A 25841-nucleotide genomic window follows, 5' to 3' on the forward strand; every position below is an offset into this window, starting at 1 on the left:
TTAATTATTTGCATAATTTGTATCTGGGAATGGCATTGTTATAATGATTTAAGTTTGTTTTCAATGTTTAACTTTATTTTACACTTTATTGTAACAAGATGATTGTCAATTGCATACTGTATAGTCCAATTTTTGAACAATGTGAGTTTGGTAACTACTACATAAGCCTGTTTGAATTGTTTGTCCTCTAGATGCAAAAGGCATCAAAGCCAGCTACATAATGTGTACCATATTGTTGAAGAACAACACATTGCTAAACCTTCAGGTTGCATGATTGTACAGAATTCATATAAGTGTCACTTTGATTACTCTCACTTTATAGTTCCTAACAAGATGTATAATGGGTTTTTGAGTAGTACTTGTCACAGTCAGACATGTCTTGACAGTGAAAATATTTTTGTGTAGTGCCTGTCATTTTTTACATCAATCTGTTACAGTTACTGTAGTACTTGTTACCATATTTTACAAATGCATGCCATTACTTCCTATAGGACTACATGTAGAAGACTAATAAATGATCTAATTAATGTACATTGTAGTATATAGTAGCCACTAGTTGCATTTCACTCTGACTTTCATTTTGTGGCCATGAAGGTGGAGACTGGATGCGCTACTCCTGGAGAAATGGACTAGGTGACTCCACTAATTCATTAACCACTCTCATTTGTCACCCTGGTAGAGATTTAATGTTTTGGCATGAATCTTTCTTAAGCACTGGTCAGTTATAAGAACTTAGAAAGCAATCGGAAATTTGTATACTCCCTAAAACATTTTTTAAGTCAACTTTGGTAGATAACTTTCCAGGTTTCTTATGACCAATTCCAGGTTTCTTGTGACCAGTGTTTCCTCATTTTTGGTTCTGATAAATACTCTTCCTTCCTGCATGGTATTTTGACGTTTAGAGTTAAGGTCTTCCTTTAATTAACATTCTTTTATTTCTTTTTCTAACAATGTAGAGTGACACAAGAATCTTGCTGTTTCTTGCACGATAATTATGATTCACCAATCTGAAATGTTACATTTTCTACTCTTTTTTTCACAGACTGTACTTCTAAAATTATTTATTATTAGGTGCAGGTTATTATGTAAAATTTGCATTTACAAACCAAATACAGTATGAAAAGATCATTTTGATACAAAAAATTATAAATAGTTTATTTACCTTTCTTGTGTATTTTATTATATGAATAGAAGTTGACTGACAATGTGTATAAATAATGAGCTATATCTTAGAAAAGGCATTGTCTATTTATGGTGACTGTAGAGATACCATTGGAATGTGTGTGAGGAAGAAAACCGAAGAATGTACTAAAGACAGTTGTTGAAGATGTTATACATTGTTGTATGTTATACATTATAAATCTTCAAATGTTTAAGAGATTGTATTCTGGCTGCACAGGATCCATGCCCAGCCTGACCACCCACCCGGCCAGGAAGTTTGTGATGGATTTTGTGCGGATCATCATCGTGGACAGCCTGGCCCACCCCACCAACAGGGGCACTCCGGTGGTAGACCTGGTCTTGGAGGTGGGTGTGCTCGTGTCATCATAGTTAGGGCTCAAAAATTGAGAAATACTTGCCCTTTGCCCAATGGGATGAAATTGTCTGGATCAAGCCGGATAGATTAGCTTGGCAAGCAGCTTCAATTTTCCGGAAATTGTCCAGGTCAAGCCGGATAGATTGGTAACTGGCTCCAATCTGGTCAATTTTACTCCAGTGGCTTAAGTTTGGTTTGACTCGAAGCTACGATCCATGCATCTCAGAAAGTGGATCATTGCTGACCTGACTGGAATAATCTCAATTGAGTCGGAGCATTCCCATTGGAGTTAAGTTGACGGGATCAAAGCTGGTCGCCAAGTCAGTCCCCAATCAATCCGGATTGATCCAGACAATTTTATGCTAATGTGAATTCAGTCAGCTTACAGATGATTGTGCATGATATACAGATGAGGCAGAGGCTGTCATTCTTGTATAGTACGGTTCAGCCATAGCCAAAGCTGAAGGATTGATTTTACCATGGTCAATATTGACTGAAGAAGGCCACAATATATATAAAATTTTTTACACGGTACTTTTATGTTCATGGTTTTCACAGTCACTTCTGTACTGTGAATTTATTATTACCTCGAACAAATCAATCAGCGACCTTATTTTTCCTGCACCTATTGCCACCGTGAACATATTATATAGTAATCCATAAACACCTCCATTTTTGTTAGACCATTAAATTTTGCTACTGTGCTCGTAAAGCAAATTACATGATTGTACAGTAAGTATGCTTAAACAACATTGCCCCCCCCCCCACGGCATCCCCCGAGCGAGCGACACAGACCCAGCAGCGTGACTTCCAGACGGAGGTCCTGACGACGCTCATGGACCACCTCCTGGCAGCCGACGCCCTGCTGGGCGACCAGGCGGCTCTTCCCTTGGCTGCAGGTGGCAGCTACAACGCTCTGGTCTCCAACGTCTTCCACTTCGCATCAAGGGTCGTGGACAAGTTATGGCAAGGTGCAGAGTCCTACATGGAAGATAGCACATTGGCAGAACGTACTGCGCCTGCTCAGAATCCTGGATTTTCGCGTTTTTCGTTGGATTTTTGGTCACCGTTGCATCAGAATTTTCACTGTTGCAGAAGACATCTTTTCTGACACAACATTTGGAAACTACTGTCGAAATGCTAACCTTATATGAGCAAATACGACCTTATATGAGACATTCTGGCGAAGTGCTATGCACAATACATTATGGGTTTCGCGCAGGTGCAGTACGTTCTGCCAACGTGCTATGGAAGATCATCTTAAAGTTTATAAATTTTGTCAATGACATCACCAAGAGCATGACCACCAATTCAGAACGGCTGTTGTTAATTCTTCTACGTCACAAGTCCAGGACAAACTACATGATTGTATGCTTGAAAAGTGAGAGGTAGTCCAGAATTAGAGTATCTGTCCAGACTTTTTTTGTGTAATATGTTGATGAACCTTCAGTTTGTCTTGCATGTTTTTTGTGCAGGTGTCTACAACAAAGATGCCAAGGAGGTCTTTGAATTTATCGTCCAACTCATCTCCCAGGCCAAGAGGAGAGGTAAGCACAGTGTGTTACAGTGTAGTCAATGGTAGAAATACCCACCTGTAGAGACATTTTCAACATTGCAGAAGAAAAATTAAACAACCTGCAATTTTGCATACAGAAATCAGGCTAGGGGTTCAGGCTAGAGGTTCAATGGTGTTCAAGAGCTTTTGTGTTTACTATTGACTATAATATGTCAAGTAATATTGCACATATTTTTCAAATTGTATGTACATGTAGTTATTATACATACCCGGACTTTTAAGTGAGTATTTGCAGAAAGTATTTCCAAATTGCAGAACAAAATTTTGACATTCTGCAATATTGCAGAACACTAAAAAAGTACTAGACTAAGTATTTCTACCACTGGTAGTTCACATGTACAAAATGTACTTTGCAATAATGGAATCTGTTTTCAAACTGCTTTGTTTCTGTTCCTAACAGCCCATGGTATGAGCCTGGATCCGATCTACCACTGCCTGAACAGAACTATCCTGTATGAGCTGTCCAGACCATCCTCAACTATAGCTGGTAAGGTGGTCTTCAATCCTTGGATACTTGGATACTTTATTCAGTCCATTAGCTGTCGCACACAAATACACAAATACGCAGCTAATCTTGCTGGACCGTAGAAACATAGAACAAGGACATACAAACTACATAAAGGCTAACATCTAGTATTTACAATTAAAACATGGTTGGCTGGTGTGTTACACTGAATGGTGGTTATACCGGCTATACCGATACAGATACAGAATGATGTTTAATCAATTACTAATAGACTCGTTGATATACATGACTTGTACATCACGAGCTCCAGCCAAAACCTACACTTAAGTGCATTTAACGCCATCAGGCAAAGTGTTCCATGTAAAGACAGACCTACATGTATGCATAAAAGTCTTTTTCATGGCGTTAGTTTTGGGTTTTGGCAGTCTGAATGTGTTTCTGCTTGCATGGCGTGTCTTGTAACTGTGTTGGTTTGTTACTGGAAGCAACTGCTGTAACAATAAAGCTGACATCAGTTTATTTACACCGTTACTTGTTGACAGAAGGAGAACCGCTCGCTTGATATCTTTATATAAAATTGCTCATGGACATATCAATATTCAAGTGGACCAATATCTCAAAACTGCCCATAGACGTACCAGAGGAAGTCATGAATATAAATATCAAGCAATATCTGCCAAAACAGACTGTTTTAAATTTTCTTTTTTTTCCAAGAACAATAAATGAGTGGAATAAGCTGCCGGGACAGTTAGTAAAAGCCCAGACAGTGGAGGCCTCTAAGGCCGGGCTCCTGGCCGCGCAGCCATAGTCCGTCGCACCCCCCTCTCAGTGATACCCCAGTAGGGGTTGTTAGAGAGTAAGAAGAAGATTTATCACAAACCAAGGGTTACTGGCCTGTTGTCACCGACAGAGACTTATAAGCAAGTCTAGAACACACTGTAGAAAGTGTTTACCTTAAAGTTTGCTTTGAACGACCATTGTATACAGTAAAGTAGCCTCCACCAGACTCCTTTGCAGGCTGAATAAGTAATCGGCCTAAAAATTGGTATATAATTGGCCAGGGGAGTCAGCTGGCCATATAGAAGGACCAGTTTGCCCTGGCCAATTATAACGCCTTAGTAGGCTGATTTTTACTGACTATTTATTAAACCTGCAAAGGAGTCTGGTGGAGACACATGTACATGTACAGTTAAGCAGCATTTCAAGTTTGTACTCTGAGTCAAACGTTTATGTAGCCACACACTCACTCACACTCACTATCCAGGCTTAGATTATACTGCTGCTGTTGTCCCTGCCACAGGGGTTGGCAGCAGTCGGCTAGTACTGTAGTACTGGTCTTCACACTGCACCTCCAGGCGGCCCTATCCAGTGGGTCAACACCGGCAAGGCCGCACTCTCTAATGTCTTTCTTCACACACTCTGTCCAGGTCTTTTTCGGTCTTCCTCGACCTCTGCTGCTAGGCAGCTGAAGTTCAATGTAGCCACACACTTGCCACTAAAGTTTTGGTTGCTTGAAAATGTCCTTCCCAGAACAAACCGCTATCCTGGATGCGTTACACCGCCTCACCAACAACCGTAGTCTCGTGTTCGGACCCGGGAACTACGAGCAGGATTTCATCGGCTGCCTGTGTTACTGTCTGATTCAGCTGACCAGTGACGCGTAAGTATATCTTAGGACGTCTATGTGTCGTGATCGTATTTGAGTCATATTCATAATGTGGATGTGTGATTAAAGAAAATCATTATGCTCAGATTCTGGATGTACATTGTATATAGAATACAACACGGTGTATTGCGGTCGGGCCGATCCTCGGGCAATACGGACCTCGGGCGATACGGACTGCAGATCCGACTCGTGGGAGGGCCGGGACCGAGGGCGATATGGAATACACAGTGTATTTTATTTATGTCATACCCACCCAAGAAAACGCGCCTTTCAATGCCAGATGAGCCAAAAGTTGGACACTAAACCCTAAAATGCAACAACATCAATTCCAACGTCTGGATTCTGTATTCGAATTTTTTAAAGCGGCACACGCAGTTAGGGCAAAACGCGTTCGAATCATTCTATGGAAGTCGGGCCGTACCGTAAAGTATGGCCCAGTCTGGAACCCGTTATCAAACGTTATCGCGGTCCGGGTATGATATAAAGTATAGTACGCCATCTGTGTGTGTGTGTGTTGTTTTCTACACCGCCCCCTCCCCCTTATTGTATGTGTGTATGTGTATGAGTGCTTGTTGTCTGTCTGACTGGTGGCGGGCTGTCCTCTCCTCTCTAGCGGTGACCTGTGTGTAACCATGGAACCTGGCCGCAGAACCACGTGGCATGTGGAGCTGCCCGCGGACACCTGGGTGGACGTGTCGCACCACAAGTCCTGCCTGCTGGACGACAAGGCCCACCCGCCGGCCGTGCAGCGCTCCAACAGCACCTCCGAGGCACAGCAGCTGCTTGTCAAGGCTGCCAACAGGATATGGAGCGAGCTACTGGTCACTAAAAAAGCTGTGAGTTAGCATTTGATTCTGTTTAGTACATTCTTACATTCAGTACCATGCATAGTCCAGTGCACAGTCCATGGTCCTGCCTTGGCACAGCAGCTACTGGTCACCAAAAAGGCTGTGAGTTAGCGTTTAATTCTTTGAGAATGCTTACATTCTTACGTTCAGTAGGGTGCATAGTTCAGTGGTTTGCGACCCTGCCTCTGGACCAAGAGGTTGGAAGTTTGAATCCTGGCCAATGTTCTTCACCCAACATGCACTGGGTACTGCTACAATCCTTAGGACAGGACGTTAAGCTGTGGTCCACTGATCATTCTGCTTGTCGAAAAGAGCTAACTGAATTTCCACAGTACAGTGAACATGTAAATGTGGTACATATCGTCTTCTCTGTCACAACCAGTGGGAGATTAGCTCTTCTGTGAGCTAAAACTGGATCAAGACTTTCCTTTACTCGAAGAACTCGTCCTAGTACCTCAATGAAATATTAAAGAGTTTCTCAAACAGTTACAGCACTTACATTAGTAATGCAAGTATGCTTGTGTTCTTAGCCATGATAAACGATGCAAAACCTAATACTAACAATCCACACTGGAAGTATGTCGATGACATGAACCTGGGAGAAGTTAGGACTGTGTCAACCCCAACTAAACTTCAGACTGACCTTGACTCATTGGACACCTGCGCCGAAACGAACTCCATGTTACTTAACCCCAAAAAATGTAAAGCAATGTATTTCTGCTTCATGAGAACCCCCCCAGTAATGCACCCACTGACTCTCGGAGGTCAGCCACTTAGCATAGTTACACAAGCAAAGTTACTTGGTTTGCACATACGCTCTGACCTACGGTGGTCTGATCAAGTTGACGCCATGGTGTCCAAGGGCAGTAGAAGGTTATACTTATTAAGTAGGCTGCGTCGAGCTGGCCTCCCAAGCTCTGACCTTGTCACAGTGTATTGTGGGTATATTCGACCAATAGTTGAATATGCCACGCCCTGTTGGAATGCGGGGATCACAAGAAAACAATCTGACAGCATAGAAAGAATCCAGAAAAGGGCCTGCAGAATCATACTGGGTAGAAGCTATCACTCGTATTCCGAGGCCCTGTTAACTCTTGACCTCCAACGTCTGTCTGAACGGAGACTGACCCTGTGCCGGGCCTTTGCCCTTTCAGCCACTAGGTCTAGGCACGCCCCCTGGCTACCCCCAGTTAGTAACCACTCACACAACATGCAGCTAAGGCAAACACGGCGCTACAAACCACCCATTGGGACAAAAAGATATTTATGCAGTCCTGTCCCCACAATGCTGAACATACTGAATAACCTTGCCATACAGTAGATTTCATTTTATGTTGTTGCACTTGATGTAATTGTACTTTTTTATTATTGTCAGTTGTACTTAAGTAATTTGCCAACAGAAGTTGTATGATGTAATTTTAGCATAAATGTGCATTATTCTAGCGCATAAGTGGTGTTTAATGCCTCTCAAGGCACCTTTTATGTATATACATTATGTATCAGTCATGTGGTTCTTAAAAACTTGTAAAAGCTTCTCAATTCAGCCTTTGGCTGCAAAAAGCTTTTAACCTACTGTACTATGTATGTATGAAGTATGTGTTTCTGCAAATAAACCAGTCTATATAAGTAATGCTTTGACAACATTACATGTCCATTATTGACCACCAATCATTTCACTCTAATGGTGACTACATGACTGTTGTACAATGTAGCATTATGGAAAATTTATGGTTCCTTTCCTTATGTTACAGACTATAGAGGAACTGTTCAAGCTGACCCTGCCCCACTACAATGCTACTCCTGATCTGCAGTCTGTGAAGTAGGTCAAACTTTGTGTTTTTCCCCAACAGATATTCTTGTACTAAGTCTTGTCATCTAGGAATTACAGAATCTCATTTTAGTGATGTACGTGTACAGACTGCCATGATATTGGTAATTAAGAAAATGTTTGTTGCCCTTATCAAGGCATTCAACAGTAACACAAATTGTAGTATTTCTGTTGTACAGTTACTGTAATAATAATGTTGAAGCTGTAATCTAGACTGTCATTGAAATGAGTGTCAGAGAATGATATGTAAATCTAACATCCATGTCCATAATATCACCAGGGTCCATAATATCGCTACCTTGAGAAAAGTGTGCTTAAAGATATTTTTACTGCAACATACCCTAGGTATGTACATTTGATGTGTGCAGGAGTGCATACCAAAAGTATGTTGCAGTAAAAATATCTTAAAGCACACTATTTCTCAAGGTGGCTATTAGGGGTGGGTACCGGTTCAGAAAATTCAGGTCCAGGTCCGGATCAGGTTCAGAGGATCAGGTCCAGGTCCGGACCTGAACCGGACCTGATTATTGTACAGTAGTATAGTATATCATATTTTGGCAAGCGAAACACAAGTACTGCTAGTACTAGTAGTTAGCATCAGCTATTCTTGGTGTACACGACACGGCCGTGCATAAGGCCGCTTTTCCCGATGAATAATACGGCTGAAATGCCAGCACATCCACAAATAATTTGATCACATACTTAATTGCTGCGATCTAAAATGTTACAGGGTTCGCGGGAGTTGTTTATTTTTTTTGATTGGTAAAACGCAGGGTAAAATACACTAAAAATTTCGCCACGCCGCGGTCCACACTTCCGGGTTTAGTGACGACAAAATCATGTCGAAAACGCTAAAAATCCGCATAGAAGCATATATTTTCCCCATAGATTCTTGAAACTATGCATTTCTTCACTAGAATATCGATGTGTGGTTGTGGAAAATAGCATTTTAGCGCTTATATCGAACAAAGAAAAGTTGTTTCCTAGCGTGTCGGCTCGCTCAAGTCTTACCGCCAGCAGCGCCGGCGGCGGACGCAACGACCAATCAGAGATGCGAAATGCCGACACGTGACGCGGGATTTGCATACAGGCGCGCGATGCACGAAATATTTTTGCGTCAATATTCAGCGCCGTGTTTCAAGAGATTAATACCGGGAAACAATTTTTTTCTTGTTTTTGAACGCATAAACATGGATTTAGGCTGATCTAGTATGATTCAGGGTTATTTTTTTTACCTGTCATGGCCAGATTATCTAAAGATGTGTGTACAATCTACAGAAATGTACATCAGGTCCGGTCATCCGGTTTTCACGTTTCGGTTTTTTGGACTCGGTTCTTGAATGTTGTTCCGGTCCAAACCGGTCCGACTGAACCGGTACCCACCCCTAGTGGCTATATTATGGACCCTGGTGATATTATGGAGTTCGACATGGATGTTAATACTAAATACAATTTGGTACACCATTTATATTCAGTAGGTTAGCCAATGCGTGATACAATTATCTGAATCATACACATTGTTGTCACTTGTTGATTTGAGAGCTGCTTGCAGCATGTATTCCACACCATACCAGTCTGCTTGTCATTCCAGTCATGGCTCTGCTCCTGCCTTAAGTTTACTGTCTTTCTCTATGCAACTATAAAGGCCAATTTGCACAGGGCAAAAAAATTTGTCCAATGACAGTCGATGCGCCATGCTGCACAAGTTGTAGGACAGATTATATTTAGAGTGAAAACTGTGGCACCGCGCTGTGATTTTTGTGTGACACATCCAAAATCCACCACACAAAAATCGACGCGCTGCCTGTTAATACGCTCTTACAATCTGTCCTACAATACATGTGGTGCCGCACTTCGATTGTTTTGAAGCTAATGATTTTTTGCCTTGTGTAAACTGGCTCTATCTCTGTCTTGTTGCTGACAGAAACTTGCTTACACAACTAACACTATCAGTAGGTACTACATTGTAGGTAGCTTTTCCTGTAGTTCCATAATTCTAACTCTTAAGACCCCCCCTCCCCCAAAGATCTACATGTAGACATGCACAGTATGTCCTTCTAACAAACCAACATTTTTCTAAATCTGTATACAGTCATGTATCATTAACAGTACACCTTTAGATCATGTAGTGAACCAAACATTGCTATGTGGTGGAGTTTACTCATGACAATGCTGACGTCACCGTTACAATGTACATTGTACAAAATGTACTTCTCATGACAATACTGACAACACTGTTACATTGTACTTCTTCCCCTCGTTTGCATGGATGCAGGATGTATGGCTTCAAGTACGTAAAGTATGGCGGTGATACTGGATAGTCTTGTAGCTCAGGGCAGTCATGTGTTGAAAATTATAGATCTTGGAAGTGATAAGCATACTATTAGTCAATTAGTGATAGGTATAATAATAAAATTATAGTATATATCTTCTTAGTAGGAGCCTTTAGAAATTGTCTTCTCTACTAGTAGTCTTATATACTCTCCGTAGAATTCACAGTACATTGTACATGAAACAAAGTTGTATCAACTGTAAGTCTAAATCATGGAAATCATGGCAATCTCTTGCAACCTTGTGTAGAATAACTGTCCATTTTGTGTAGTGTAAATTTAGTGATAGAAAGAAGTACATACATGTAACTTAATAAGATACGAATACGGTCTATTAGTGAGATAGTTACGAATAAGTAGTACACGTGTACAACACTCAAGTACAAAACATACATGTCAATCATATACTATGTAGCAATGCTTACATACTGTCACATTACTTGTTACCATGTGTTGTTGCCACATTTCATTGTGTAGATCTGTAACACTGTCTCATAGCATCAATGCCATTTCATAAGCTTGCTCCATTCCATTCTGCCGTTCCTGTCTGCTGTTACATTAACATGTAGCTGAGTGTTTTAAATTTCCTGTATTTCAGAATGATGCTTCTTGAACCTGCTTCCAAAGTTTGGAAGTTATATGTGGATGGGGAGAGAAGGAACTGTAGCAAGGAACAAGAAAAGCATCAGTCGGTCAGTGCTCCAAAAATGTCTTACAATCACAATGTTATTTATTGTGACCAGTGTTGAATTGTGAAAAAGTGCTTCACGTGCTTTATCATTTTAACATTTTCCAATATTCGTTATCAACACTGACAATATTGGCCTTGTGTTTTAACACAAAATCAGCAACACAGTATGTTGCTGCAGCACAGTTGTCAATACAAACTTATGTATTGGGACCAAACGTTACCTTAATAGCCTCATCCCAGCAATCATAATTAAAACAATTGAATTTATTATTGAATACCCTATTGCAGGTAAAAAATCTCAGTCCTGTTTGCTTTAAGAGATGAAATGTACTCAGTGATAAAGTAGTGCTTTCGAATCATTATACTTACATAAAGTTATGCAAAAAATTGTAAGACATACAGTACTGTCAATGGTGGGAAGTATTGCAATTCCTTGGATTGCCAACATACTTTCACTCCCAATGAGGGAAATAAACCAGTCTACTATTTTCTACCACAGAAGCTGCAGAAGATGAGCAGTGGTCTGTCCCGTCTGGCCAGCCGTAAAGCCAGACGTGATGCCAGTCAGGTCAAGATTGTTCCATCCTCCATGCAGGTTAGTCAGTCGCTGTACCAACAGGGAAACAGATTTCACCAATTGTTAAAAATCGTAATATTGTGTTATAAGAATTCTCTTACACAGACATGATGACATTGTACTTCAACGTGTGATTTTAAACCTGGTTTAAAATAAAAGGATTATAATAATCTTTTTTTTTATGTCATACCTGGGCAGTGATAATGTTTGATACAGGTGTTTCGGCCTGTGTGATGACTTCAATTCGTACGCAATTTCTGCATGTTCTGCTTTTGAATATTTTAACACCATATTCAGACGTTGGAATAATGTTTTTTTGTTTAGGGGCCCAAATTTTCTCAAATTTGGCACATTTTGTTGCTGCGTAGTATTCTATATTCCTTATGTGTTAATTTTTTTAGGAGGTAAATGTGTGGAACTTTACCCATGTGACTGTATTTTTCATTTTTTTAGGAGGTAAATGTGTGGAACTTGACCACTGTTGTCTTCCTGTATGTAACAATGTCTTATCATCATAATGTAATTTTGCTGGGCCCCCTTGGAAAACAGCTAATGTAAGCTGAATAGGGCTACCCAGCCGTCTTATGATGAAATAAATAAATAAACTTAACCCACATGACTGTATTTTTCATTTTTCAGGAGGTGAACGTGTGGAACTTCACCCACGTAGCGGTGGTGCGGGACCTTGTGGAACTGAGGTACAAACAGTACCAGCAGGCGCAGCACCACATGCAGAAGTACGTGGAGGAACAGTGGAACCAGATGGAGCTGGAGCTGACCCGGGAGCGTGGACTGTGGGGCCCCCCGCTCGGCTCGCATCTGGACAAGTGGATGCTGGAGATGACAGAGGGGCCGTGTCGCATGAGGAAGAAACTCTGCTGCAACGACATGTTCTATATCCACTACCCACACCGGCCAGAGGGGCCTAACAACCCGGTAAACACAGTTATCATAAAGTTTTTAAAAAATTGTTTTGAACTCATGCATGCACAATCATAAATTAAATGGTGTTTTCAGAACATGTCACTGTTCTGGTATTTTGCATTTCACTGAATCCTACCACTAACACAGAGAATTTCTTTAACATGAACATTTAAATATGGACATTTGGACTCTCTTCTACCAAACAGAATGCTTAAAAACTGTTGTACATTAATTTTGTACATATGTACAAGTCATGATTGTATAATGTGTTTAAACCTTAAAGTACTATATAATGATACACTGAAATGCAAATGAACCAATCATGCCCAATAAGACAGCATGCATTCCTTGCTAGAATACACTCCTGGTTTATAGGAAATATCAGGTGAACATGCTCTATAGGTTGTGTTTAGACCCAAATTTAGAATCCTTGCAGGTTCAGGGCTCTAAATTCATTTTTGGAAATACAATGTAGGTGCACTGGTGCACCCAACCTAAAAAAATTAGCTGCACAAAAAATTTTTGGGGTGCACCAGATAAACCAGAACCTAATTACAGATCTTTCTGCTCCTCTTCTGAGCTTGAATCTGAAATGGAAGCTAACGTCAAAATCTTAAACAAGTACTACAACAAAGATTCTATTATTTTTCACTTAGATGTCAAGAATATCCTGAGTGTAAACTTATAAATTCAATATGTACAAAAATACCTACAAAAAGATTTGGGTGCACCAGTGCACCCACAGAAAAAAATTGGGTGCACAGCTCCAATTTTGGGTGCGCTAAGGTGCACACGCACCCAGTATTTCGAGCCCTGAGGTTTAGTGGTATCCCACCCAAACCATCCTGTCGGTCTGTTATAGCAGGTACAGAGTGCGTTTCCTCCCGCCCGATGCGTGGACACACCGGAGTTTTACCGCCGGCTACGACTGATGGGGAAACTCCCACCTGAGGTTCATCCTGAATGTTCTTGACTGATTAAAGTTCACTTACAGTGTTTATATTGTACTACTGGTGCCAGGCTTCCTGTTCACAGCACGTCGGCAGAACGTACTGCGCCTGCGCAGAACCCTGTATTTTGACGTTTTTCGTTGAATTTGGTCAACGTTGCATTAGAATTTTGCCTGTTGCAGAGGACATCTTTTCCGACATAACATTTGGAAAGTACAGATGGGATGTTAACCTTATATGCGCGAATATGACCAGGTCCTTATATGAGACGTTCTGCCAAAGTGCTATGCACAATACATTACGGGTTTCGCGCAGGTGCAGTACGTTCTGCCAACGTGCTCCTGTTCACTAACCTTCACACAGGGGACATGTGGTTCAGTGTTCTTCCTGTCTGTTCTAAGTCTAAGTTCATACTTACAGTGGTTATCGGTGGTGAGAATAATATTGGTGTAATCAGGATACTCTCTTGTTGGTGGTACCCCTTCTGCTGTTCGTCAGGAATTGCTGGTGACTGTTCTTAACTTGGGTTACTGTCTGGGTCCCCCCAGTTGTTTCTTTGTTAAAGGCATGGAAGTTGAATGATGATGGTGCCTCCAAGGTGGCGTGGACTGTTTTTCTTTCACACATTAGGTAACAAATTAGATATGATTAAATAGATGTTGTTTTAAAGTTTTGTACATGTTCTGTCCACCAGAAACCGTCCAAGTACAAGGCTGCGATCAGCCTGGACAGTAAGGAGTACTACAAGCGGTGTCAGGCGGAGGGGCGACTGGAGCACATGGAACCGGACGAGAACGGGACAGACACCGACTCACAGCTGGACGCTTCCATCGACGTCACGGACGCTGACGTCAGCAAATCTGGTGGGTGGGCTTTATTTTGTTCATTTTGTACTCATAAATCAACCGAAGAGGAGCACATTTCTGATCAAACTGCTTCCATCAATTAATATTTACCTTTGTTAAGAAGGTTACTAGTACACTGTATGTTTTCGCTGGCATGTGTGTGTTTGTGTGTGTGCGTGTGTGTGTGTGTGTGTGTGTGCGTGTGTTTGTGTGTGTGTGTGTGTGCGTGTGTGCGCGCGCGCGCGTGTGTGTGTGTGTGTTTGTGTGTGAGTGCATGTGTGAGTGTGTACGTGTGTGTGTGTGTGTGTGTGTGTGTTTTTGTCATGATAAAACTCAAGGCTTACATGTACATGAATTGTCTTGATGTGTCCACGAAAACCACACACGAAATATAAACTAAGGTACTGAGATAAAATCGGGATTCATTTTACACTGTATTGTACACGACAAATAGAATTCCCCCAGTGCTGACATGGTTGTGGCTGGCGATGTTTTCAGGTCTGAAGCCCTCCAAGTCGCCTTACGATGCAGATGAGGACGACACAGAGAGTACCCAGTCCACAGACAGTACTGCCGAGGAGACAGACAAACCCAACAACCAGACCATAGTCAGACTGCTGGAGGAAGGCGAGAAGGTACGTGTATCTATAATCTGTACTGCTGTGGACTTTATTTCTGTCGTGTCCAAAATGCAAACATAATAAAACGTAGTATCACATAGACTCTCATATCATTGTATCCTCTTTTTCATACAATGTTGTTTGTATTTACAACATCATAATTTTTCTATATTGGCCTCCTGTAACTGCTGGCCTCCTACAACAGCTACTAGGTAGCTAGCAGTTACAGGAGGCCAATATAGACTTCCCGGCTTGCCTCAGTATATCTGACCCTAGTCTACCCCTTGCTCAGATCCGGTATATGTTCCGATGTAAGTCAGTGGCAGTTTTCTTGTGGTGATCTGATGTCGCCCAAAATAAGCCAAGAAGATCACAAGACACAGAAAATATCATACTCGTAATTGGGAAAAGGTCAACATACATGTACATGTATAGACCTGAATCTGTATCTCTGTATTATGTCTATAATACAGAGAGACAGATTCAGGTCTAATACAGAAATAACCTGATCCCTAGGGAACTATCACTGTTATCTAGTAGTTGTTGTCATCTTCTATGTCATAGTATGGAATGTCAATTGTCCAGGACAAACTAGGCTTGAAAAGTGAAAAGTATCTGTCTGTAATTATAGTGTCATGTGTTTAGTGATATACCTGATCCCACTCCATCTGCAGATCCGGTACATGTTCCGATGTGCGCGAGTCCAGGGACTTGACACGTGTGAGGGGCTGCTGCTGTTCGGCAGGGAGCACTTCTACGTCATCGACGGATTCACGCTCCTCAGGACACGCGAGATCAGCGATATCGACGGAATCCCTCCAGGGTTGGTTTGTTTGTTTGTGCCTTAGGATTTTGATTTGATTTTATTGAAATTGCAACAATGCAATACACGTGGAGCAGAGGCAGCTGTTGCTGGTGTTGTGTCCCGCACATAGAAACAAATACAGGACAGACAATACTCATTTTCACTTGAGTCTAGTGGGGAAAGTCATGTTAAGTGCCTTTCCCAAGGGCACAAGATCGGTGGCATGTCAGGACTCGAACCCGGGACCTCTTGATTCCAAGTCGCGCACGCTGCCATTGCACCACACGACCCCACACGTGGCTTATTCTTCTTCATGCAGTGCACTACAGCCTTTGTCAGAGGGAATTTGTAAATATGTCATAGAAGAAGTGGGTAATTTTGTCTTCAAAAGAACAAATCAAACCCAACACTTGGCCATTGCACCAGTTGCCTGATGAAACATATCCTGCATTTAGGCTTAGTAAAGGATGTTGCTAACATGTTCAAAACTGTCCCTTTGTTTCCTGCAGACTGCATGACCCAATCATCCCCAGAACCACCAGGTCTTCAGGACAACCCAGCCAGATGAAGAGAATGTAAGACTTTCCCAGCTTTTTTACTCTTATCAAAGAGTGATGTGCAAAGTGAACCAGTCAGAATTGCTCTGAAGTCAGTCACGGAAACGTTGGCTGAATAAAACATTTGGTTGACAATGTGTAAAAAGGGTCTCTTTACTCAGCATATTTTGTTGATGGTTGTAGCTGCTAGTTTGGGGAAAGTTTCAAAGCTTCTATTGTTCCACAGGTGTAGTAAGTTTGCGTATGAAGACATCCGTGAGGTCCACAAGCGCAGATACCTGCTGCAGCCGATCGCTATCGAGGTGTTCTCCAGCGATGGCAGAAACTACCTCCTGGCACTGCCCAGGGGCATCAGGAACAAGGTTCACCAGAGGTCAGGACTTAAGTTATTTATTTATTCATCTAGTAAAGCTATGTAGATTTACCACATTGGTGGAAGGTTTGACATATAACAGGTGATTGTTATCATCTTTTCAAGATGTCAAACCTGAGACCAGACTGTAAGGTTACCACAAAAAATTCTCATTTTTTGGTAGATTTATACCTCGCTTACAGTGTCCTTTCCAACTTGCAACCTGTTGTGCAGTGCATATGTGCAACCATATACTTAGTTGTTTACCTGTCAAAAGGGGCAGCATTTATGTGATAATGCAACAAACATGTAAAAATGGTTTCTCTGTTTCAGGTTCCTGTCCCATTGTGCAGCTCTAACAGACAATGCCAAGGAGTCGGTGTCGGGCCAGAAGGCCAATGCTAAGGTGGAGCAGGGGTGAGTCCAACGCTTCTACCTATTCCTTACAGTGTTGTACCGCTACAAGCTAGTGCGCTACAAGATGTAGATGATTCATGACTTTCTCCCTACTACTCTTACTCTGGGAAAGACTGAACCCAGCCATATCCAATACAGCTGGACCTAAGGCCCATGCAGAAATATGCACACACAGACACACACACACACACACACACACACACACACACACACACCTACATAGTCACACAAACACACACAAACACACACACACACACACGCACACACACACAAACATACACACGCACACAGTCACATACGCACACACACACACACATACATACACACACAAACACACACACCTACATGTACACACACACACAAACACACACAAACACACACACACACACACCTACACACGCACACACACATACCTACACACACAAATACAAACACGCACACACACACACACACACATCATTTACGTCCACTCTTCATGGAGGTAAAAAAATCCATGTCATACACATATAATATGCTTAAGTTTGTTGTTTATTGTCTTGTATTCCCCCAGCTCCACCCTTCTGAGCCTGATAGGAGAGAAGACAGTGACCCAGCGTTGGGAGAGGGGAGACATCAGTAACTTCCAGTACCTCATGCACCTCAACACCCTGGCAGGGAGGTCTTACAACGACCTCATGCAGTACCCTGTCTTCCCCTGGGTGCTAGCAGACTATGAGTCTGAGGTGAGTTATTACAAGTAGTGCTGCATACTGGTTCACTGGACTTGGATCCGGACTTGTAAAAATGTTTAGGTTCAAGTAAAAAAAAAACTAAAAGTCAAGAACCGAGTCCGGACTTATTACCATAAAAGACCATTTCACATACCCCTTTTCTTTCCAAACCACCTAAAACCTTCCGTAGATTGCAACAACTTTGCTGCAAAATGAAGAAAACATTGCCATTGGGCTTCGTCAAGTGTCGGCCTCCATGTTATGTGGCCAAAATTTCACCCAGACAACATTGCAAGGTTGCCAACATGCAATTTTGTATATGCCATGGGTTCAGGTCCGGACTTACAAGTCCGGAACTGAACCTAAACCTCTGGACTTGAATCCGGACCTTAACCTAAATGTGGGTTTAGGTATGCAGCACTAACTACAAGTCACGTACAGAGTTTACTCATCTGTAGGTTGGCTTAATGCGTGTGCTATAGATGTTGTTACACTACTAAAGTCCTACCTAAGGTCTGCCCCAACGTTTGTTAAAAATAGGCCCTTCTATTGGGTCTAAGTGCTAAAGATAGTTCCAGAATGCCTAAAATGTTCTAAAATGTGGAACAAATAATTCACTTTAAACGTCAGGTTTACATGTACAAACTGTACCTGCAAGTTTAGGTTTTCTAGAATCTCCATAAGTAAAAGCAACAGTCGCTAATTAATCTTGGAGTCCTGTACATTAGAATTACATTATAAATACAACACAATTCCACCATATGATAATTACTTAATAACTACACCATAATTAGTAACTAACTAGCTAACTAACTTAATAACTAGTTCTGTGCACAGTGCATTGACTGCACATGAACATCACAGTGGGATTTGAACATGCAGTCATGAAACATCACGCATTTAAGGAACAACATCTTCATCTTTGCCGGGGCTCTAGGATGTTGTACAAGCCCCGGCTACACCCCCATATATAGCCCCTGTTGGGGCACTTTAGGGGGGGGAGGCCTTGGTCTAAGGCGGGCAGGCCTCCAGCCTTGCCCGGAAGGACTCAACGGTGGGAGCCATGGTTACCGGGCAACATCAGTGACACCTTGTTAATGTTTGTCCTACAGGAACTTGACTTGAATGATCCTAAGACATTCCGGGACCTGTCCAAGCCTATGGGAGCTCAGACAGAGGACAGACTCAAACAGTTCCAGAAGAGGTACATGGACTGGGAGGACCCACAAGGTAAAACACTCTCCCTCACTCAATCTCCAATAACCTCCATTCATGCGTCTTCCTCTGAATAGGGAATTTAAGAAATGGTAATCTGATGTAGTATGTAACATCCATTGAAGCTAGGATACATGTAGTAATATAAGAAGGAAAGCTATCAGCACCAAGGACATGACCTGCAGAACTGCTGGATTTCAGTACCAAGGGAAGGGAAAATAATTAGGATTTTCAAGCCTTCAAAAATGCAATTTTCCACCTTTTGAGAAGCAGATCATTGAGCTGAGAGTGGTTGTCAGTGGTCTTTTCAATGTTTTATTATTCTAATCCAAGATTTTTGTCAATTTTTTACCATCAATGTTGACTGATTGGTTTAAAAGCTTTTCCGTCACACGCTGCAAAGTTCTGGCAATTGACGGAAAAACAGATGCCGGATAGAGCCCTGTATTAGATACATGTATATATTGGCTAGAAAAAAACTAGTCTGTGAGTTCTGTCTTGCAGACCACAAAACACAATATGCAGACTAATACATGTGTATTGTCTACAATAACAATGCATATATATGTGTGTGTGTATTGTTATGCCCTGTAAGTTGTAGCTGTATATACTTGTTATCCTTTTTAGGTAGACTTACGTTCATCAGCTTTTTCTGCCTGTAAGTCTGTGTAATGTGTTGTTTTGCATTTGAAATAAATAACTAGAGGAGTAACATTTGCAGAGCTAATGCATAATGTTTACCTTCGGACATGGTCTGCTCTGTTAATTCTTACTTAAACACATACATGTACTACGAGTATATGGTGACAGGAGTAGAGCAGACCATGAAATTGCAACATTAGCTAACCCAACACCAGTCACCATGGTGACAGATGTCAACAAATCATTTCATTGGCCAGGTCAGAGGTTAGTGTTTGGAACAGAACAGGAGGAAGAAACTGAGTAAAAACAATGTGTTTTCCTTCGGTAAACATAAATATTGTCTTCCCCAGGAGAGACTCCACCCTACCACTACGGCACACACTACTCCTCAGCGATGATCGTGGCGTCCTACCTGGTCAGGATGGAACCCTTCACCCAGCACTTCCTGCGCCTGCAGGGCGGCCATTTTGACCTTGCGGACAGGATGTTCCACAGTGTGAAGGACGCCTGGATGTCGGCCTCCAGACACAACATGGCCGACGTGAAGGAGCTCATCCCAGAGTTCTTCTACCTTCCCGACTTCCTGCTCAATAAAAATAACTTTGACCTAGGTTAGTAGTCAGGAACTGTTGTACCTGTATGATGTCTAAATTTGAAAACGTGTTGGGAATCCAAGTTGCTAGTTTTCTACATACGTTTGGACATAATAGTATGAAGAGTGCCGATGACTTGCACCATTGCCAACTTGGCCCAGTCAACTCAGTCCATCTCCCTGGTCAACTCAGCCCAACTCCCTGGTCAACGCAGGCCAATACTTTAAAAAACCCCAAAGTTTATTAAAGATTTGAGTCTCCAGGTTGCTATTTTACTGCATTTTGTGTAAATTTGGAGATTGGGCCAAGTTGACCCAGGCTGTGTGCTAAGTTGACCAGGGCAGTGGGTTGAGTTGACCAGATTTGTGATGGGCCGAGGTGGTGATGGTCTGGATGAAGCATTATATCCATCCTTTCAATTTGTCCAAGATTCCAGGTTGCAATTCTTTGTTAGCATGTGACAGAGTTAGACATGTGTTTACATTATCCTTTGCATCATGTTGTAGGTGTGAAACAGAGTGGAGTAAAGCTAGGAGACATCCTCCTGCCACCCTGGGCTAAGGGAGACACCAGAGAGTTCATCAGGGCACATAGAGAGGTGGGTTTGACATGATTAAATCCTTCCCTTAGAAATATCTTCTTCAGAAGCCTGGATTGATGATATTTTTTCAGGCAATGTGTTGCCTCTAGGGCTATAAGTACTAAGTGTAAAATTGGGAATCCAAAATTTCATGCTTGATTATATGCACTGCATTCCCCTAACAGTTGTATGCATGTTAGGATTCAAAACTCCAATACGTAGGCCAGACATCCTCCATCATGAAAGTTAATCTGTGTAGGTAGTTACATGTTTAAAGTTAAAGCTTGTTCAAACTTTAGAGGTGAGTCTCACTGGGTCAGTCTATTGAAGAACACCATATATAGTGACTGGACAAAATCTCTAGGTGAGAACAAATCTCTTGTGTTGGAACAAAACTTTCAACTTTAAATGAGTCCCTAACTACCAGGCCCCTGTTCCCTCCAGGCCCTGGAGTCAGACTACGTGTCAGCACACCTGCACGAGTGGATTGACCTGATCTTCGGGCAGAAGCAGCAGGGAGAGGAGGCCATCCGCGCTACCAACGTGTTCCATCACCTGTTCTACGAGGGCAGGGTGGACATCTTCAGTATCAACGACCCGCTCAAGAAGAACGCTACCATCGGGTTCATCAACAACTTTGGGCAGATCCCCAAACAGGTAAAAAAAGACCTTTTATGGCAGAGGAGGCTGGTTAAGGAATGAATTCTTCTGGCCCTTTTTGACTGAAAGTTTCTCAATGGAAAGATATAACTTCAAGTTACTTGTCTTCTTGTAATTAAATGATTGGTAATTCCTTTAGGTAGGGCTGGGGTCGTTTGGCACACTTTCTGTTTGCATTTACATTTTGCATAAACTTTAGGAAGAATGAGCAAACCTAACTTGACAATGGGACATGAATTTAGTAAATATTGAAATTCATAACTCATAGTTTGTTTTCATGTATTTTTTAGTAGTTTTGTTGGTAATTTGTCAGCAGTAAATATTATGATATAATGATGATGGTCGATGCCATGGTTGATTTATAAAGGTTAAAATTTGTATTACCAAGTATGAAAAAACAATGTCCATCCATCCATCAGTCCTATAGCTAGTACATGTATGATATTTTGTAATACAGTATCTTCTGTAATACTGAAGACATCCTCTTCTCCACAGCTGTTCAAGAGGCCCCACCCTCCCAAGCGAGCGCGTATGTTCCGCAGCGTGAGTTACAACAACGACGGCATGCCCGTCGTCACCAACAACCCACAGGACAGGATCTTCTTCCACAACCTGGACAACCTCCGACCCAGTCTGCAACCTATGAAAGGTGACAACTGGACCTTTTCTTGTCTCTAATCTAGGATTTCGAAAAATTAAAAAGTACTAGTAGTGCTTTTGTTTACTATTATATGACTTGACTTATGTTGGGTGCCAGTCATCCTCTGCCACCAGAATGACCACGGCAGCCCAGTAGCTCCTGTCCTGCATAGCCTTCCCCATGCCATTGGCTTGAATTTGTTGTCTCTTTGCAACACGTTGAAGTATGTAAGGGGAATTTTTTTTCCCCTTACATACTTCCAGAACTGCTTCTCCCATGCACTGGGGACGTAGTGGAGACTACTTCCTTGTTGTTTCTAAGAGAGTGCCCGGCAAACCTTAAATGTCTGGCTTGTATCTTCTCTGACCAGCATAAAGTCATTTGTATAGTTTTGCTCCCATTGTACACTGTACAATGTAGACACACCATAACATCCTTGTGAGACACATCTTAACATCCTTGTGGACATGACAGTTGTGAGAGAGTTGGTACTATGTAACTTCTCAGACATAATTATTGTTCCTTTCATAGCCTATTTGACATGTATGTGTCACGACGAACATGAAAGATACAATCATATGTTACAGAATGTACTTTTGTTGTGTTTCTGTCAGAGCTGAAGGGTGCAGTAGGACAGATCACGGCGACTGACAAGGCTGTGCTGGCTGTGGAGCAGAACAAGGTCCTCATCCCTCAGGCCTACAACAAGTACATGGCCTGGGGCTTCGCTGACCTCAGCATTCGCACTGGGACATACGAGTCGGACAAGGTAAAGTGGATGTGGTGGATATTGTACATTATTGTGCAGAATGAGGTGTTCAAAAACTCGTATTTCCCCAGAACTATCATAGACTGGAACTTGTTGCCACCAAGCACAGTAGGGGCATCATCACTAGAAAGCTTTAAACAACTCCTGCAATTAAATGTGCAAAGAGCGAGTGTAACAAGTCGTTCGGTGTGATATAGCTAGCTGCCGCCGCACCGCGTGCCTGCGAAGCTGGTGTGTTACGCTAAAGGGCGGTTATACCGGCTATACAGAAACTGATACAGAATGTGTGTTCCATTTGGGTTCACCAGCAGTCATTCAAACAGAACACGTGTTCCATTTGGTCCGTTATGGTATTTTTAAACAACACAGTGTTTATGGAATTTAATCACCACTGGTAAGGTTATGGCATCATAACCAATATGAAATGGAGACTTCTGGTTGGTCCATGTCCTCTGGCAATATGATAATTCGTCTTCCATTGCCTAAAAAGAAGAAGTCAAACCCAGTAAAACTAGTAACATGTATGTTGTAGAATAATAGTATAATGTTAGACGTAGATATAGTCTCACATACCATTGTGTTTTCTTTCTTATGTTGTTGGTAACTCCAATTAGCCCTCGGGCATGTATTTACAATGCACTTTCTAATGTTTTACGTTCCCTGCAGGCATCTGGTGTGTACGAGGGCCTGCAGTGGGGAGAGGTGCTGTGTGCAGCCTGTCCTAGTGCCCGAGTGTTGATCACAGGAGGGACCAGCACAGTGGTGTGTGTCTGGGAAATGCCTGGGAAAGACAAGACCAGACAGCTGGTACTCAAACAGGTACATGATCATTGGATATATTCAACACTGGTCACTAAACATAGGGGCATACGGTTTAATTTTGGAATGTCGCTTTCCAGATTTTGAGACAGTTATGTTGAAATCCCTGATGTACACCATTTGAAAGATCAAGTTATCTTCAGTACTAGGTTGCTTTTTTGCGGTCACAACATACAAATTTATTGAGATATTTCACTTTAAAGATTACTTGTAGGAGAATTACCCGTTACATCAAACCTGTGCACACTGTGTCATAACTACTGAAAGACTAATGTAAGAGTCTGTAAGTGAAATTAGCTCACATGTTTATTACGGCCCCTTTCGCCCTGTGGATGGATTGAATTGTACAGAGACATACACTGATTTGGCCTGTCAGTTGTAGTTTGCTAATATACGTAATTCCAATCTCCGGGGCCATTTTGAAAAGTGGTCCCGCGAGAGTACGGTGCTGCGCGAACGCACGTGATCTTGCACGAAAACGAGGTGCCTACTGATACTCCATTTTTTTCAGCTAGCCTACACAATGCATTCCAGTGGGGCATCCAGCGGTGCTGCATCTTCTTCAGTAAATTAGTAGTCTGCTAATTTACAGCCAAGAACAGTTATCTATCATTATATTATTTCCCCCTGTAGGCCCTGTACGGACACACGGAGCCTGTGACTTGCCTGGCGGTGTCGTCGGCGTATAACGTGATCGTGAGCGGCTCGCGTGACCGCACCTGCATCATCTGGGACCTGAACCAGCTCATCTTTGTCCGCCAGTTACGGGACCACGCCGCGCCGGTCGCCGCGGTTTACGTCAACGAGCTTACGGTAAACATACATTTCAACCATCAGATTTAAAGTATTTTGTCACTAGAAGCACGTTGGCAGAACGTACTGTGAATGATCGTATTCGAAGTAGACATCCTGTCTACAGTTTTTAAAAAATGTTATGTCCCAATTGAGATATCGTTTGCAATGGGAACATTTGTGATGCAATGTTAACTTTGATCAAACATCCAACAAAACCCTATGTTTTGCCAAGGTGCTGTCACTACATGTACATGTTGTTGCTTCTTACTAGACTAAGTACAATAAATACCTTGAATTTGTATTCATTATTTTGTACGTTTTTTTAGGGAGATATAGCAACCTGTGCTGGCACATTCCTGTATGTGTGGACCATCAACGGGGAGCCCATAGCCAGTGTCAACACTATGACTACAGGACGCAACCAGCAGATACTCTGTGTCTGTATGTCTGAGGTGAGGCAGTCACATTGTGTGTATGTGCTGTGTGTCTGTGTGTATGTGTACTATGCATGTGTGTGTATGCATGTTTTTGTGTGTGCGTGTGTGTCTGTGTACTATGCATGTGTATGTAGTACTATGCATATGTGTGTGTGTGCGTGTCTGAGTTTTCATAGAATTTCCAGTTTCTTGATTTAGTTCATTGTACCTGGATGTCTATCATTCATCGATGTATCTAAAAGCTTGTTTAATTAATGGTTGAAGAGAAAACGTTTTTTTTTTAAGTCTTGAATTTTAATGTAATCATACTGTTTTTGTGGGGTTTTTTTTTCTGTTTTTTGTGTGTGAGCGCGCGCGCATGTGTGTGTGCATGTGTGTCTGTGTGGGTGTGTGCACATGTTCATGCATGTGTGTGTGCAAGAAGGTATATATTTTGTGCTTAACATAACATAACTCAATAACTTATCATACATTGTACTGCTGCAGTTAATGGAGTGGGACGTGCAGAACGTGATCATGACAGGCTCCAGTGACGGAGTTGTGCGGATGTGGAGTGTGGAGTTTGTACAGGTGCCTGACTCAGAGCTGGCTCTCGAGGAGGAGAAGTCAGACCAGGGGAAGGACACACTGGCTCTACAGGTGGTGGGGCCGGTCACTCGCCCAGGTGAGTAGATACACACACTCACTCACTCACTGTCCGGTTTATCGTCTGTTGTTCCTCGTCTTCCGAGTGTTAGACGTGCTTGCACAATACAACTGGGGCTTCATAAAAGTTCATCTGTGTTGGTAGACAATTATGAATCATTATGATAGTAAAATGTACCTTATTCCAACACAAGGGTTGGGGCCAGTCACTTGCCCAGGTGGGTAGATAATCATTACTCTCCAAGCAGAGGTTTGGGGTTATTTTTAGCGTGTTTTTAGGCTTTTTTATCAGGGTTTCTCTTTTGCACTGAATTTTTTTTCCCACCAAACCCCAAGTTGGGTTTGGT

General features: G+C 42.2%; 1 protein-coding gene across 1 annotated transcript in view; it reads left to right on the plus strand.

The window, feature by feature from the left end:
- LOC109466759 (WD repeat and FYVE domain-containing protein 3-like) overlaps positions 1 to 25841 on the plus strand; it is a 71446-nt gene that overhangs the window by 35670 nt on the left and 9935 nt on the right. The window contains exons 35-62 of the mRNA XM_019764582.1: positions 595 to 633; positions 1400 to 1526; positions 2306 to 2508; positions 3013 to 3084; positions 3514 to 3600; positions 5110 to 5239; positions 5859 to 6081; positions 7845 to 7912; positions 10850 to 10943; positions 11442 to 11537; positions 12159 to 12455; positions 14088 to 14256; positions 14737 to 14873; positions 15533 to 15681; positions 16173 to 16238; positions 16447 to 16593; positions 16906 to 16989; positions 17540 to 17711; positions 18812 to 18929; positions 19907 to 20167; positions 20656 to 20747; positions 21174 to 21386; positions 21885 to 22038; positions 22644 to 22798; positions 23465 to 23617; positions 24251 to 24430; positions 24739 to 24864; positions 25336 to 25513. Of these exons, the coding sequence (XP_019620141.1) occupies positions 595 to 633; positions 1400 to 1526; positions 2306 to 2508; positions 3013 to 3084; positions 3514 to 3600; positions 5110 to 5239; positions 5859 to 6081; positions 7845 to 7912; positions 10850 to 10943; positions 11442 to 11537; positions 12159 to 12455; positions 14088 to 14256; positions 14737 to 14873; positions 15533 to 15681; positions 16173 to 16238; positions 16447 to 16593; positions 16906 to 16989; positions 17540 to 17711; positions 18812 to 18929; positions 19907 to 20167; positions 20656 to 20747; positions 21174 to 21386; positions 21885 to 22038; positions 22644 to 22798; positions 23465 to 23617; positions 24251 to 24430; positions 24739 to 24864; positions 25336 to 25513 (3990 nt within the window). The remainder of the gene's footprint in view (positions 1 to 594; positions 634 to 1399; positions 1527 to 2305; positions 2509 to 3012; positions 3085 to 3513; positions 3601 to 5109; positions 5240 to 5858; positions 6082 to 7844; positions 7913 to 10849; positions 10944 to 11441; positions 11538 to 12158; positions 12456 to 14087; positions 14257 to 14736; positions 14874 to 15532; positions 15682 to 16172; positions 16239 to 16446; positions 16594 to 16905; positions 16990 to 17539; positions 17712 to 18811; positions 18930 to 19906; positions 20168 to 20655; positions 20748 to 21173; positions 21387 to 21884; positions 22039 to 22643; positions 22799 to 23464; positions 23618 to 24250; positions 24431 to 24738; positions 24865 to 25335; positions 25514 to 25841) is intronic.

This window comes from Branchiostoma belcheri, unplaced genomic scaffold, assembly GCF_001625305.1.
Source record: "Branchiostoma belcheri isolate BF01 breed outbred unplaced genomic scaffold, Haploidv18h27 scaffold17, whole genome shotgun sequence".
NCBI classification, from domain to species: domain Eukaryota; kingdom Metazoa; phylum Chordata; class Leptocardii; order Amphioxiformes; family Branchiostomatidae; genus Branchiostoma; species Branchiostoma belcheri.